Source organism: Macadamia integrifolia, chromosome 2, assembly GCF_013358625.1.
Source record: "Macadamia integrifolia cultivar HAES 741 chromosome 2, SCU_Mint_v3, whole genome shotgun sequence".
NCBI lineage: Eukaryota > Viridiplantae > Streptophyta > Magnoliopsida > Proteales > Proteaceae > Macadamia > Macadamia integrifolia.
In genome coordinates, this window is record NC_056558.1 from 25095021 (window position 1) to 25110988 (window position 15968).

Genomic DNA, 15968 nt, shown 5'->3' on the forward strand with positions numbered 1-15968 from the left:
CCACCAACTCGAATATGCACTCCAATTGGTTGAAATTCTACTTCATCTATGTTTTTAGTTTTTTTGGACTCACTCTTCAAAAAAAAAAAAAAGTTTACAAAGTGGTGAACTTATCAATGGCCCTGTTATTTATGTTTATTTTATTCTCTTTTCATACCCTATCTAACCCGACACATGTACATTGAGGCCGAAGTGATTTATTGGTGGTCCCACTATCTATCTCTATGACCCTATGTGCACTTGACTTTCTTGCTCTTACTTCTAAAGTCTCATCAAAATCATGAAAACTTTGTTGTGTCTTTCTCTTGCTCTTTTATTTATTTTTTTTCAATAGAATTCGACCTCATTTACATTTTCCTCTCTTTCAAATAATATCTCATTCCACTAAGATGATTTTGATGTTAGATTACAATTGAGAAGGGTTTCCGATAAAGACAATATAAGAAAAAATCTCTTTCTGGTAAGAATAAGAAAGAATCTATATGCAATCCCAAAGAGAGGTTGAAAAATTGTACTAGAAAAGAAGAGAGAACATCAATGTGAGCTTTTTTATTTATTGTGCTAAGGATCACTAGGGTCGCTTGAGCACTACACCAATATGAAGATCAATTAGGAGAAGTGCACAATATCCAACCAAAGGCAGGTTGGTCTTTTCACCACCCTTTTATCTTGGTGTTTGGGCACACCACAGGGTAGAGTCTTTTTTCCTTATTTATTAGATGAAGATATCATAAAAGAATCTATATAAGAGCAATATCTTTTTCCATGGCATAATAAAAAAAAAAAATGTCATTCATGCATATACTCTCACATTTCATTTTTGGATCCCACATCATGATTTATAAAATCGAATTTGATTGGTCACCGATGGTTCAAAACATCAATAGTTTTGTTAAAAAAAAAAAAAAAAATCAGTCCAATGGTCCAATCCCAAGTTTTAAAACCTTGTCTTCGACTATTTTTCAACGACCATGCCCCGCGTTCCTTCTCCTAATTTAAACCTATCCGTTATACTTCATTGACTCCCATGTCCCGTCTCCGGATATGAACTGAGCTTTTCCCTCCTTCCCTGCTTTCTTCCTCTATCCACCATCAGTCATACTCCACTACTCCTGAGTCCAGACATGGACTGAGCTTTTTCTTCCTTCCCCGCTTTCTTCCTCTCTTGACGGTCTCCTGCAATCTGCAAAATGGGAAAGATGCCACCATTTTCGTTGCCAAAGTAGTAGCTGCCTCGAGTCTTGTAGCTGCCCTGTGACTTTAGTAGCCTCGTGTCTTGATTTTAGTCGCTGCCACGAGACTTGACTTTCTCGTTTCATCTCTCACTCTCTCTTACTCTTTTAAATCTACTTATACCAGTGAATCTTACCTAGTTACGAACCAGCTCAGGGAGTCAGGGGATCCAACGAAAGAAAGAAGGAGTGCAGGCACGAGTACGATGTTCTTCCCACCCTCTTCCACGCTAATGTCCACCCCTACTGTTCTGTTCCTTAAGCCCATTTTTCTGCATGGGTTTTCCGCTTCTTCAAACCTTGTTTTGTTACTGGTTTTGTCATTTTATTGGGGGTGCAAGAGACTTACGACGCCCAAACACGAAGGTTCAGTACAGGGTCTAAAGCACGCCCCTTTTTGGTACTATCGATCCGCCCTTTTCGCATGTTTGGGTCTTTTTTTCTTTAATCTTCTTTTTTGCGCTTTAAACTACTTCTGGTGGCATAGAAATGGTTGGTCTAATGAAAATCTTGTGACCCAATTAGATTATGTACTGAGAACACTTGCTTGGTTTGCAATCTCTTCTTACTTGCATTTCCAATTTCATTCACATGAGCTGAGGTTTCCCATCCCATTAAGAATTTGGTGGGGTTTCTACTGCCTAATTTCTTGTTCCAGTCTTGTCATCGACACAGTTTCCTTCCAGAAACATCAGTTCTTACCAACCCAGTCTTGGATTTCCGATGTTGCCTCTGTTCTTGCTGGCTTGTTCCTCTGTTATGCTGGATTCTTTGGGAAGCAAAGAGGAGATGCCGGTCTTCGGGAGCCTCTTTTGAACGGTAGTAACAATAGAGCAAATGGTGTCGAGGGGTCAGGCAAGAGTATTAGCAGTGGCAATCTAGCTCCTTACTCAACTGCCAATTTTTTTTCTCTTCTTACTTTCTCTTGGATGGGGCCTTTGCTTGCGGTTGGAAACAAGAAAACTATAGTCCTTGAAGATGTTCCTGAGCTTGCCATCAGTGACAGTGCGAATGGGGTCTACCCGGGTTTCAAAAGTAAGCTTGAATCAGATGGTGTCAATGGTGATGGCAGTGCTGGTCATGGCCAAATCACCACACTCAAGCTGGTGAAGACAATTATCTTCGTAGCATGGGGAGAAATTATATTGACTGGTGTATTTGCCCTTCTACATACATTCGCTTCTTATGTTGGACCATATCTCATTGACAGCTTTGTTCAATATCTCAGTAGTCCTCACGAGGACAAAAGCAAAGGCTACATGTTGGTTTCCACGTTTTTCCTTGCAAAGCTTGTAGAGTGCCTCTCGCAGAGGCACTGGTTTTTTAGGTCGCAAATGGTGGGGATTAGAGCTCGTTCTGGCCTGGTTTCAATGATCTATAGGAAGGGTCTCAAACTTTCAAATGAAGCAAGGCAGGGCCACACAAGTGGCGAGCTCATTAATTTCATGAGTGTTGATGCAGATAGGGTTGGCGATTTCAGTTTTTACATGCACGACCTATGGACTATGATTCTTCAAGTTGTACTAGCAATGGTGATCTTGTACAAAAGCCTTGGGCTCGCTTCGATTGTTGCTTTGGTTGCTACAGTAATTGTGATGTTCGCAAATTTACCGTTGGGGACATTGCAAGAGAAGTTCCAGGGGAAATTGATGGGTTCTAAAGATCAAAGGATGAAAGCAACGTCTGAGATTCTAAGGAATATGAGAATTCTGAAGCTTCAAGCTTGGGAGATGAAGTTCTTGGCTAAGATCGTTAAGCTCCGAAAGGTAGAGACAGGATGGTTGAAGAAATATGTTTATACGTCAGCCATGAGTAAATTCCTATTCTGGGGTGCCCCCACATTTGTATCTGTGCTCACTTTTGGGGCAAGTATGTTTCTAGGAGTCCCTCTAGAGTCGGGCAAGGTTTTGGCTGCACTTGCAACATTTAGGATATTGCAAGGGCCAATTTGTAGTATTCCAGACACAATCTCAATGATAGTTCAAACAAAGGTTTCTCTTGATAGGATTGCCTCATTCCTTCGTCTTGATGACTTGCAACCTGATATAATACAGAAGGTCCATGTGGGTAGTTCTGAGATTGCAATTGAGATAATCAATGGGAATTTCTCTTGGGATCCCCATTTCTCTATTCTCACACTGAAAGATTTGAACTTGCAAGTGTACCATGGCATGAGGGTGGCTGTTTGTGGTCCAGTTGGCTCAGGCAAGTCAAGCTTGCTTTCATGCATATTGGGGGAAATTTATAAGGAGTCGGGGACTATTAAGTTAAGTGGGACAAAGGCTTATGTTGCACAATCACCTTGGATACAAAGTGGCACAATAGTAGATAATATATTGTTTGGTAAAGAGATGGACATAGAGAGGTATGAGAAAGTCCTAGAAGCTTGTTCATTGAAGAGGGACCTTGAAATTTTGCCTTGTGGGGACCAGACTGTTATAGGGGAGAGGGGCATCAACTTAAGCGGTGGGCAAAAGCAAAGAATTCAGATTGCACGTGCTTTGTACCAGGATGCTGACATTTTTCTCTTTGATGACCCTTTTAGTGCTGTGGATGCTCATACAGGAACACATATCTTCAAGGTAATTTTTCGTTTATGTTAGATTTTTTTTTTTTTTTTGGATAGAATGTGGTTTAAAACATTTCAAGTTTTCATTTTTTTTTTAATATTTCCTTTCCTTAGAAATTCTGGAGTTTGTCTCATAATATTGATTTAGAAAAACAGAATTTCGGCCATACAGGCAAACACACACACACACAAACATGAATTTCAGCTCTACCTATTCTTACTATAATGTCTTAGGACTAATTAACTTGTGGCATTGGATTATAAAATTATGCTTAATTGTCTGTCCTAACATTTACGCATTGCCTTATGAGTAATGACCTCTTTATGACAGGAGTGTTTACTTGCGCATATGGGTTCAAAAACTGTGATTTATGTTACCCATCAAGTAGAATTTTTACCTGTTGCTGATCTCATCCTGGTGAGAATTTATGGGAGCATTTATGATCTTTTTCTTCTCAAACTTTGACTAAATCAACATGTTTTAAGGATGGGTCTTAACCTCTTCTTGTTGGGTAGGTTATGCGAGAAGGAAGGATTACTCAAGCAGGAAAGTATGAAGAGATTCTTAGTTCAGGAACTGACTTTATGGAACTAGTTGGTGCACATAAGAAAGCTTTGGCAGCCCTAAATTCTACTGGTGGTTTGATTTCTTCTGCAAATTTAATTACTAGTGAGGAAGATGGTAATACAGGATATTCTGAGAAGACCTTCCAAGAAGAAGAGGAGAAAAGGGAATCGATAAATACTAAAACTGAAAAAGTAGTTCGGGCAGATGGGCAACTTGTTCAAGAAGAAGAGAGAGTAAAAGGTAGGGTTGGCTTTTCAGTTTACTGGAAATATATTACGATGGCATACAAAGGAGCACTAGTGCCATTGATATTGTTGGCACAAATTTTCTTTCAACTCCTTCAGATTGCAAGCAATTACTGGATGGTATGGGCAACTAATGTTTCAAAGGATGTGAAACCTCATGTTAGAGCCTCTACACTTATTTTGGTCTATGTTATTTTGGCCCTTGGAAGCTCTCTTTGTGTACTTGCAAGATCCACGCTAACTGTAACTTCTGGATACAAGACCGCCACACTACTTTTCAACAAAATGCATTTGTGCATTTTCCGTGCCCCCATGTCATTTTTCGATTCCACTCCAAGTGGACGTATTCTCAACCGGGTAATTTTGCATACATTTTAATTGGATGTGTAAGGCGTTTGTTTTTAATTTTACATTTTAACTAAATTCCATTTTTTGCATATAGGCTTCTACAGATCAAAGTGCAGTTGATATGTCTATTCCGTCTGCAATTACGTCAGTTGCCTTCTCAGTGATACAACTCCTGGGAATCATTGCAATAATGTCTCAAGTTTCTTGGCAAGTTTTTGTTGTTTTTATTCTTGTGATCGTGATCTGCATCTTGTACCAGGTAATGATTTTTGGCTCCTTACTTATGACCAAAATCTTAAATCAAGAGGTGATATCTTCTTAATGCTTACAGACCCAATTTTATGGGTTGCTTCAAAATTATCTGCCCCCTGAATTTTGAATTGGCAACAAGCTGTCTGCTTCATATCTGATTCATTTGAATACTATTTAGACAAGCTCCGATGTGATTTTGTTTGTTAAAATCTTATTGTACTATTGTTTATTCCCAAAAAAGAATTTGCAAATCTTATCTTCATTTTATTTTTTTGTCTTGATTGGAAGTCATTCTTCTCTAATCACACATAATCACTTCAAATAAACTCACTTCCATTCTTTGTTAACTGCACTAGTGATGCCTAATATCCTCATTTACCTGGTTCTCTCACTTGCACTCTCAGTGTTAACTAGTTAACCAAATAACTTGCCCATGATACTGCCTTTGGGATCTTTTTGCCTTGTCACACTCGACTATGGATGTGGGTGAAAGCCATTAAGCTAGACAAAAAATCAGGTTGATGACTCAGCCGAAATGATGCACTGTGGTTGATGGGATGCCAAATCCAAATTTCTAATTCTATATCCAGTCAACTGAGAAGAAAATCTTCAATGACCAAGGAACACATCTGAGGAGGTATTTATGACATTCTCACACAAGTTCCAACACTCGCAGTTAGATGGGAATAATCCGACCAAGTGCTCTAATCTAGCTGTTATATAGGGATTTCTAGTGTGAGACAGAGTATTTCCATCAGAGAACAAACCGATTTCATAAGTACAAAATTGTATCTTGGATTTGTGTCCCATTTTCAGAAAATCTCTTCTTTTCCCTGATAGATGCATAGAAAAACACCACTCCATGCATATTTGCTACATTGCCTTTTCTTCCAATTGCTACTGTGCAGGATCATTTGAAACATCCAGTAGTCCATCCAGGGTCCATCCTACACCATAAGTGGGCTGTATTTGAGCAAATAGGGATTATCCATAGCTTCTCTCATAAGGTTTATGTATAATTTTCCTCATTGCTTATTCACTTTCTCCACTCATCTCCCGGTTGGACTCAGTATATCTACCTATCGTATCATCTTCAATAGAAGGAAACCTTTCCAATTCCTTACAGTCTTAGACTCCATTTGTATTCCTATCAAATTCCTTCCTCCCTGCAAAAGCAAACATTCGTCCAAGATGATTCAATAAGCATGAGCAAACATAATATTCAGTCCCTTCAGAACTTTTTTTCACCCTATATGCACAAACTGCATGGTTCTCTTTGCATGCTACAACTCTTTATGTGTCTTCATTCTCTTCCAGGTTAGAAAACAAATAGAGAATTCTCCATGAACAATACGCAAACTACCGGTTATAATAAAATTCTTCCCTTGACTGTCTAGATGCCTGGAATTTGTAATTCCCATTCTTCCCCAGCTTCTAAGGGTCTGTTTGGCAACATTTCTGTTCCAAATTAGTACTTTTTAGTCAACAATATTTTTGTTCTGTTATAAAAAAAAATATATATATATATATATATAAATAAATAAGTAAATAAATAAATAAACTCATGCAAGTTAATAATGTTTTTTAATAAAAGGAAAAAAACTTCTATTTTCGTCTTGTCCCAACTCACCCGTAACCCTTGCACTTAATTAAAGAAAAATGATAGGATAGATCATGCTTTTCCATTAAAGTTGCCATCATCAGTATTTAGGTATAGGAGGGTGAGAATAACACAATATTGATGACAGAATTCAATTGTGTATTCTAATAAGTGAAGGGATGGTTTTCTTGGTTTTTGATTTGTTTTGGTTTTGATTGTGCTATTTTAGCTGCCGGGGTTGGCTTTTCCTCGTTGGCTTAAGCTCCCCCCCCCCCCCCCTCTCTTCCCCCTTTGTATATTCTTCCTCACTTGGTAATGAATTATTTATTCATCCAAAAAAAAAAGTGAAGGGATGGTGAAAATAGGTTTCTTCCATTAGAGTCACCATCAGAGATTGTTTTGACATAATTGAATAATCTAATGGTGACTGAGTGACTCTAATGGAAGAAACCTCTTTTCGACTCTGTAGAAGCTGAAATCGCAAAATCACCTGGCTTTATATAGTCAAACTGTGGGAGAGAGAAGAGTGGATGGTGAGGAAGTCATCTAGATGTGGAAGGCGTGCAAATGCATTGGTCTCATCTTTGGCACTAAGTGGGAAAGATGGTGGGTTTGTTGTGACAAAGAATCTGGAAACAGGAAAGGAGTTCAACATCAATGAGTTTGATTGTGTTCTTTTTACTTGGATCGTTCCAAAAGAACAGAAAAATGAAGCGGTGTTGCCAAACATAATTCTATTCTTTTTTCTTCCATAAGGACAAAAGAACAACAGAAATACTTAAAAAGAATGTTGCCAAACAGACCCTAATCTATTGCCTCCTCATTAGCCCCAAAAATTTCAGAGCGAAAATAATGGTGGATTTAGGTTGCCATGTGGCCATCCCAAAACACGAGTTAAGGACCCCTAGGGAAGAGTGAGATGATCCCAGATGTCTACCCTCCTTTGACACAGAAGGTCAGAAACATCACTGCAATTGCCAAGAGTTCAGAAAGCTAGTAATTATGACATTGATGGATCAATATCATAAGCTCTACAGGAAGAGCTTGTTTAACTGCTGGCACAACAATAGCATGCAAGTTCACTTGTTTGTCAATTGGCCATTCTCATCGTCTATAGAAGGAGATATTCACAAAGGATGCACAGAAGTTGATCTCGCTAATAAAGGCACTGCAGTCTCCAATTGCACTAAAGACCCCAGAGAGTGTTGGCCAAATATCAGTGGCAAGTCCCACTCCATAATTTATCCATTCAATTCCATCCGTCTTACAAACCTCAAGCCTACCAAATGGTATTTCCTCTCTCAGTGTGGCCATATTACACCAGTATCAGTTTATGAGAGTTGTCTCTAACTACTCCACTCATGCATGGAGGCCCGGATTTTTAAATAAATTGAGGATGAAACTATTTGCTTTATTTTATATTGAGCTAGGAGGAATGTGAATGAGTTCTTTTCAATTGAGATAATGAGTCAAAGTTATGATGTAGATTCGTACCCATGAACTGATCCAAACCCATCTAGCTATCCAGACAGAGTTGAACCGGATCCAATTTGGGACTTTGACTAGTAGGATCTTTTAGGATTTTTTTTCTACTTTCATGTAGTCTTTTTTTTGGTAGCTTAGTTAGGAGATAGCTCTTAGGATTTAGTTTCCAATTAAGTTGAGTTTCCAAATATTAGAGTAGGTTTCCTTTCATATTGGATTTCTTTTACTGTTTATGCCATGTAACCAATTGAGTAATAATTAGAGATTGATTGATGAATTGAGTTTGAATGTTTGAGAGCCTGAGGGCTGTGTGTGTGATTCTTCTTCTCCCCCTTCCTTCTTTGTGTCCGATTATTGTTTGGATATCAAATGGTATCCAAATTCATGTTTGATATCCGACTACTCAGATGATTATCTAAGTAAATGGATATGAATTTGAATCGAGCTGGATTTTCAACCATCCATTTACATTTTATAATCTTGAAATGGGTCCCTGTGATGTCCTAATGTGTTGACTCTAATCATGATGAGGTCTGTAATTTCTTGGATCAGCACTACCTATCTCAATACCTAGTTATCGCTATTTTCCCAAATAGTTCAAGCTTAGTAGCTTACTAACAAAACTATTCTTCAAAGGTTCTTTTGTCTTTTTCCAAAACAAAAAAGAGAGAATCTCCTTGAGATCTTAATTAATGTATTGAATGGCTATAAGGGCAAAAATCTCATTATTGCAAAGCTGAGGTCTTCCCCAATAGTTTTCATTCAAGAAAATTGAACCAGCTACTGCTGTCTTGTCCAGATTTTGTCATAGCTTGTTTATATAGCAGTTTAGGCATGAATAGTTTTATTAAACTCCTTATGCATAAGCTTTTACCATTTAAAAAAAATAAAAATAAGAGAAGCTTGTTGTATGTTTCTTAATAATTGTACATATGTTATACATTTATCTCATTGCATGTCATTTTCTTTATGACATATTTTTTTGCAGCAATACTACATTCCTACGGCACGAGAAATAGCACGGCTTATTGGAGTATGCAAAGCTCCACTTATACAACACTTTGCTGAATCTATTTCAGGGTCAACAACAATTAGGAGCTTTGACCAGGAACCAAGATTCATAGAGATGAATCTCAAGTTGATAGATGGCTACTCTCGGCCACAATTATATAATGCTAGTGCAAGGGAGTGGTTATGCTTCCGGTTGGATATGTTGTCATCCCTCACATTTGTCATCTCTTTGGTTTTCTTGATTTTAGCACCAAAGGGAGTGATTAATATTGGTAACCAAGTTCAAATTGAAATCTTGTAAAAGTATCCTTTAGGGCCCCATGATTGATTATATGTATAAATGCATTAACCTAAATCTTTTCTTTTCTTTTCTCTTTGCTTGTAAAGGCATTGCGGGTTTAGCAGTGACATATGGACTTAATTTAAATCTGCTACAAGCCTGGGTCGTATGGAATCTCTGCCATCTTGAGAACAAAATTATTTCCGTTGAGAGAATGTTTCAATACTCATGCATCCCTAGCGAACCTCCTCTTGTGACAGAGGTGAATAGTCTTGATTGTGAATGGCCATCACATGGGGATGTTGATCTTGTTAATCTGCAGGTAATTCTAATCCGTTTTCTACAATTCTTAATTCCTTCTTTGTTTTACCCTTTTCTTGAAAAAATCCTCATAGAAACAGGTTAAGGTAGCAAGTAGGATTTTATGAGAAAACATTTTTATTTAATCCAACCAGGAGAAGTCTGGTTTGTGTGATTAATGATTGTTTATCTGGTGTAGATCCGTTATGCCCCACACTTGCCTCTTGTTTTGCGTGGTATCACATGCACTTTTTCTGGAGGGATGAAGACTGGCATTGTTGGCCGAACAGGTAGTGGTAAATCAACTCTCATTCAGGCACTCTTTCGCATTGTAGAACCTGCAGCTGGTCACATTATGATAGATGGCATCGACATATCCAACATTGGACTCCATGACTTGCGATCAAGATTAAGCATCATTCCGCAAGACCCAACCATGTTTGAGGGGACTGTGAAGAACAATCTGGATCCGCTTGAAGAGTACACTGATGAACAGATTTGGGAGGTCGGTTCACTTCCATTTAATGAACACTCAAGTTGGTTATAGTGGTAAAATACCATTTTCTGTCACTTTTACTGTGGTTGGGACTCAGAGTTTAATGGATGCTCAGCTTGTACCAAAGTAAACATCCTGATTTGGTTAATCCTGTAACGTAAAACTTGTGAGCATTGCCCGGACTGTCAGCCCCTCTTTCTCCTTTCTTTCCAGCCATCCAAGTCATTGGATGGTTAAGACCTACTTTGATGGTCATTTTCATTCTCTTTGTCATCTTCAATAATTGTGCAAGGTAGGAAGTTGATAAATAATATTTGCTGTTTCAGGCTCTTGACAGGTGCCAGCTTGGAGACGAAGTTAGGAAAAAGGAAGGGAAGCTTGACTCTGCAGGTTTTCTTCTTCTCATATTCGCTGGTTATCGAAGTTGCACCGTAACTGATATTAATGTGTTCAAAAGTACACAAATCTTATTTTCAGCCAGTTTTAGGTTGTGAACTCATGATATATCTAATTCCTATTGTGCTTCTGAAACTACACATCTATAGTAACTGAGGCTGGAGAGAACTGGAGCATGGGCCAGAGGCAGCTAGTGTGTCTTGGCCGCGTGCTACTCAAGAGGAGCAAAGTCTTGGTTCTTGACGAAGCTACTGCTTCGGTGGATACTGTGACTGATAACCTCATTCAGCATACAGTTAGGCAACAGTTCTCAGATTCTACAGTTATCACAATTGCACACAGGTTAACATCTGTTTTAGATAGTGATATGGTCCTACTTCTTGACCACGGTTAGTACCATCAAATGTGTTCACTTTTACCTGCCGTTCATTCTTTTTGAGGTGATCTGGTTAAACATGTGTTTCATTTCAAGCAGGCCTTATCATGGAATATGACTCTCCAGCCAAATTACTAGAAAAAAAATCGTCATCATTTACGAAGCTTGTGGCCAAGTATACTCAGAGGTGAAGTTCTAATTCTGAAAGGTAAACTGATATTTGAATAGAAAAAATGCAATTGGCTGCATTCAGCTGATGTGCATGGCTTGATAATTATGAAAAGTATTTTGGACAAGATGGTGGAATGGTCTTGAGGTTGCATTCATTTGAGATGCATGGCTTTATCATTATGAATCTCTGTTGGATTTTCTGGCCATGAGGTAACTTTAGGTACAAGTACGATAGCTGGTTTACTTCGTAAGTTGGTTACTCTACATGCATAAATGGAAGGTGTAGCTAGGATATTATCAGGTTTGAGGCTTTCAGTTGTTGGTTAGTCTGGACTTTGGAGGGGCTATTCCTTCAACCCCTGGACACTCTCAATGGGTGAGGCAAGGACCACCAACAGAATTTGTGGATTGTAATGCAGATGAGATCTTGCTGGTTTCTGGAAGAGATGTTATCTTAGGAGATTTACTTCTGAACATTTCTATGATTACAGTAACAACAGTGAGTGATGAATGTCATTTGTCATAGTTCAGAGCTTGTTTTCTGTTGATGCACGATGTAACACTTCCTCTTGAATAATATTATCTTCTTCGTGTTTTAAGAGTCCAAACCATGATCTAACACCTTGACAACTGCTGCCAATGGCCGAGTGGCCCTATATACTTGAATCAAAATCAGACCAAATAAGATCACCATTGAATCTAGAAGCAAACTTGGCTAAATAATGAGTGACAATGATGTCTGCCCTTTGAGCTAGACCACAAGCAAACTGAAGAAACTGAACAATAAGAGTCAAAGTACCTGGCTTTAATCCAAAAAACTATTAATTCTCCAATCTGAGTCTTTAGAAACTTTATTATTGAGTCTAAGATAATTTTCAATGTTATACCCTCCCAACAGTTTTGCTGCCTTTGCAAAGTTGTCACTCATCTAAACAAGTTCCAACTAGCTATATGTGGGCAATTTAGTAAATTTATATTTCCTTTTTTTTTTTTTTTTTTTGTGTGTCAAATGACTTTATTTTCAAAAATCCAAAAACTAAGGCTCTCTTTGGTTTGGTTTCTATTTGTATTTATCTAACTTATTTCTATTTTTACAAGTGTTTGGTGTAATTTATAGCACTTATTTCTATTTATAATAAATTAGAATAAATCACAAATTACTCTCAAGCTATTTGTGATTTGTGACAACAAATCATTTATGTTGATTTTACTACCTTAAATGAGCACGTGTGCTAAATTACTCAAAATCAATGGTAAATATGTTACTTCAGTATGTTTTATATCATTCCAATAAAAAATCTCAAATCTTATCATTTCTCTCGCTCGAAGCTCAAAGCTCAAAGCTGAAGGTGAAAACTGAAACCTATTTTCTCATTAAATAATCTATTTTATAAATAGTAACTAAATGAATACTATTTGTGGTCCATAATTTATTGTCATAAATAATTTCTAAAAACTAGTTAATAAATACAAATAGAAATCATACCAAAGAGAGTCAATAATCAAGAAAGAGGGTACATACCCTTATAGACTTTGGAAAGGTTCCATATGATCTAAAATTTAGGTTTTGTTTGAATGAGAAATATAGGAATTTTAGTTAGAGGGGCACATGAAACCAACTAAATGTCAACACATTGGCTTAAATTTTCTATCATTTATTTAATTGATAATTTTATTTGAAATGTAGTTTTAGTCAAAATATTTTGAAATTTAGGTCCATAATTTCCGAATAAATTTTAAAATTTCGATTTATTATATTCGTTCTTGCATTCTTATTCTGACTTTACACATGGCCATTATTAATAGAAAAATAAATTTAATAGAGAGTAAATTACAGTGACCCCCCTGGAGGTTCTGACAATTCGATGACACCCTCACATTTGGAAGGTTATAAAAGTTGTGATTTCTAAAGTAATGATAATTAAACGAACAGACAAAGTTGGGGGCATACTCCCTACTCTCTCCTTTGAATTTGATAATTTCTCTGTCCAGCCAATTTTTCATAATTATTAATTTGTACAATTGCAAGAAGTTGAAAGAGTCCTCTCCAACTTGTATACTTCGATTCTACCAAAAAAAAACTTGTGTACTTCCGAAAAGTGGGGTTTATAACTTTAATGTCCTCAGGTTTTTTAGATTTGGAAAACTTAATTTCCATCTTGATTTTCCCAACAATAAATCCCAATTATCTGGATCAAATTAGTTACAATTTATTTTTTTAACATTTTTTTTTTTTTCAGGAGGAGTATTCAACTTTAGGTCGACTAAATCCCCCGGGCTCGTACATGACCCCCGCACTACGTACGAGCCATGAGCTTCCTGAGGTGGAGTCTCATGTCCCCTCAAAGCCAACTGCGTTAACCCCTTAGGGTTTTTTTTTTTTTTTTTAACAATTTTAGTTACAAGAAGATTTTCCCTTCAGTTGATTGCAAGGGGAATTAAAGGGAATTAAAATTTATTCTCTATTAAATTTATTTTTCTATTAATAATGGCCATGTGTGTCGTGTGAACTTAAGTGATATTTTTATACTTAAAAATAATTTTTTTGTAATCATTACGCATATGACTATCATCATTAACTCCAAATCATTCTTCAATTGTAGAAGTAGAATAAGCGGCTCCTCTCTATTTTTCGATGTAGAGAGGTGGCTTGTGTAATGATTTGGCTAGAGCTCTCTCAATACGCCACCTTTACCAGATTATTCAATTAATGAATGCGTTGTTGATAAAGAGCATAGCGGGTGGGGTTTTCTTGATCTGCTTTTGGCCTTCCCCATATGTGCCCACACATAGATTCTGCCACTAAGAATATTTTCGATCACATATTTTGTTATTAAATTTCATTTTACTTTGCATTTAAAATCCTTTATAATAAAATAGAAAATAAAATTATACATATAAAATGTTTCACTACTAAATATGATAAAAAATTCAAGTAATTTCTATGTTAAAAAAAATTCCATTTTCTTTTCCTTTGAATTTTCCTTTTTCCAACTAGCGTAAGCCCCAAGAAAAATGATATGCTCACCAGTCGTTTACTCCAATTTTTTTAAGATTAAAGTATTGCTCGTTGAAAACCTTGATTTTGACCATCATTAGCACTTTCACAGGGAAATTGAAAATTCTTTGAAAATAGTGATTAAGGGAGATTAAAAATAATCAATGCTTAATTGAGTGGCATGTGATTGTATTGTAATGTGACATAAGTTGTGAGGTTCAATGTTCAATTAGAAATTTTGTTCCCACCCATGCAAGTGTCTGAAAATGACTTAAAGTAACCTCTTATGTCCCAATTAATACTTTTTTTCGTTTAAAAAAGATCACACCCTACCATTATACCCTTATACTAGAAGAGGAGGCCGTATTTGAGAGAATAAATGGCGTGATAGATTTTATCTTTCATAGAGAGCAGGTTAATCATTTCATAAAGATTCAATATTTGTTAGTGTTAGTAACTCGGCCTATCAAGTTATGTTGCATTTATTACGTACCCTCATTTGCATATACAGTTTTATTAGATTCTTTACACATATGTTCACCTGGACGTCTCTAGATTGGGCTGCCTCATCTTCAGTTTTGAATATTTTTTCTCTGGCTCAGTCTTTTAATTCTGTAATTTTTTGTTCTATTCGAAGAGATCTTATTTTCCTTGCTAACATTTTGGCAACGAGAGTTCTTAAACTTAAGTTTTCCCATGTTTTAGTGCATCCACCCATTTTCATTGTAAATATATCTTTAGTTAATGCCCGTTATTTTTCCGAGGCATCCTTTTATCAATAAAATTCTGTCTTGATAAAAAACTGAAACAAGTTCACCCCGACGTACGTGTGAGGATGGAACACCTTATCTCTATTGTTCTTATATATTCTCATCTAGGGGTGTCAATCGGTTGGTATGGTTCGGTTCCGGTCCGAGTTGAGTCGGTTTCGGTGTGGGAAAGTTGAAACCAAAACCGAACCAATGAGAAAATTCCGGTTTCGGTTTGGTTTTGGTTTCGGTGCGGTTTTGGTTTCGGTTTGTCTTCGGTTTCTTAAATCAATTTGTAACCGGATTGGTTTTGGTTTTTGGTCTAGTTTGGATTCGACTTTTCATACAAATGTATATAAAACTATGCAAATTTTGATTTTTTTTAATAAATTTTGGAGTGTTTCGATTTCTTACCGGTTTGGTTTCAGTTTCGATCTGGGTATTGAGTCGGTTTCGGTTTGATTTCGGGTTCATCCGGTTTCTGGTGCGATTCGATTTGATTTTAGGGTTGCAATATTCTAAACCGAACCGAACCAATAAGACTTCGGTTTGGTTCGATCCATGTTGTTATCGGTTTGATCTAGCTGATTTTATCGGTTCGATTTAGGAATTGACACCCCTATTTTCATATGTATGTGAAGGTGAATATATGTGCAGTAGATTCAAACTCGCACAACATTTATTTTTTTTCAATATAAAACAAAATTCACTGAGCCCTGTAGAGAAGAATTGAGCACATGACAGGGAAAAAAAAATAATGGGAAGAGGGCTCCTCCACCAGTGGTGATGGATTCACCTTCATCCATCATCCTTTTTCCCTAAAAACAAAATCACTTTTTGTTGGTTGCGACTTTTCTTCGTTCTTTCGAACCTTTGTTTCTGTCCTGTTCTT

General features: G+C 37.0%; 1 protein-coding gene across 1 annotated transcript; it reads left to right on the forward strand.

Annotated features, from left to right (window-relative positions):
- Window positions 1-995: 995 nt before the first annotated feature.
- LOC122089654 (ABC transporter C family member 3-like) lies at window positions 996-11937 on the forward strand. Its single transcript, XM_042659368.1, has 10 exons — window positions 996-3814; window positions 4133-4219; window positions 4318-4971; window positions 5057-5221; window positions 9288-9582; window positions 9698-9912; window positions 10090-10395; window positions 10713-10776; window positions 10932-11171; window positions 11258-11937. Exons 1-10 carry the CDS (start codon window positions 1439-1441, stop codon window positions 11347-11349), a joined length of 4494 nt encoding a protein of 1497 aa, XP_042515302.1. The 5' UTR covers window positions 996-1438; the 3' UTR covers window positions 11350-11937.
- Window positions 11938-15968: the final 4031 nt, after the last annotated feature.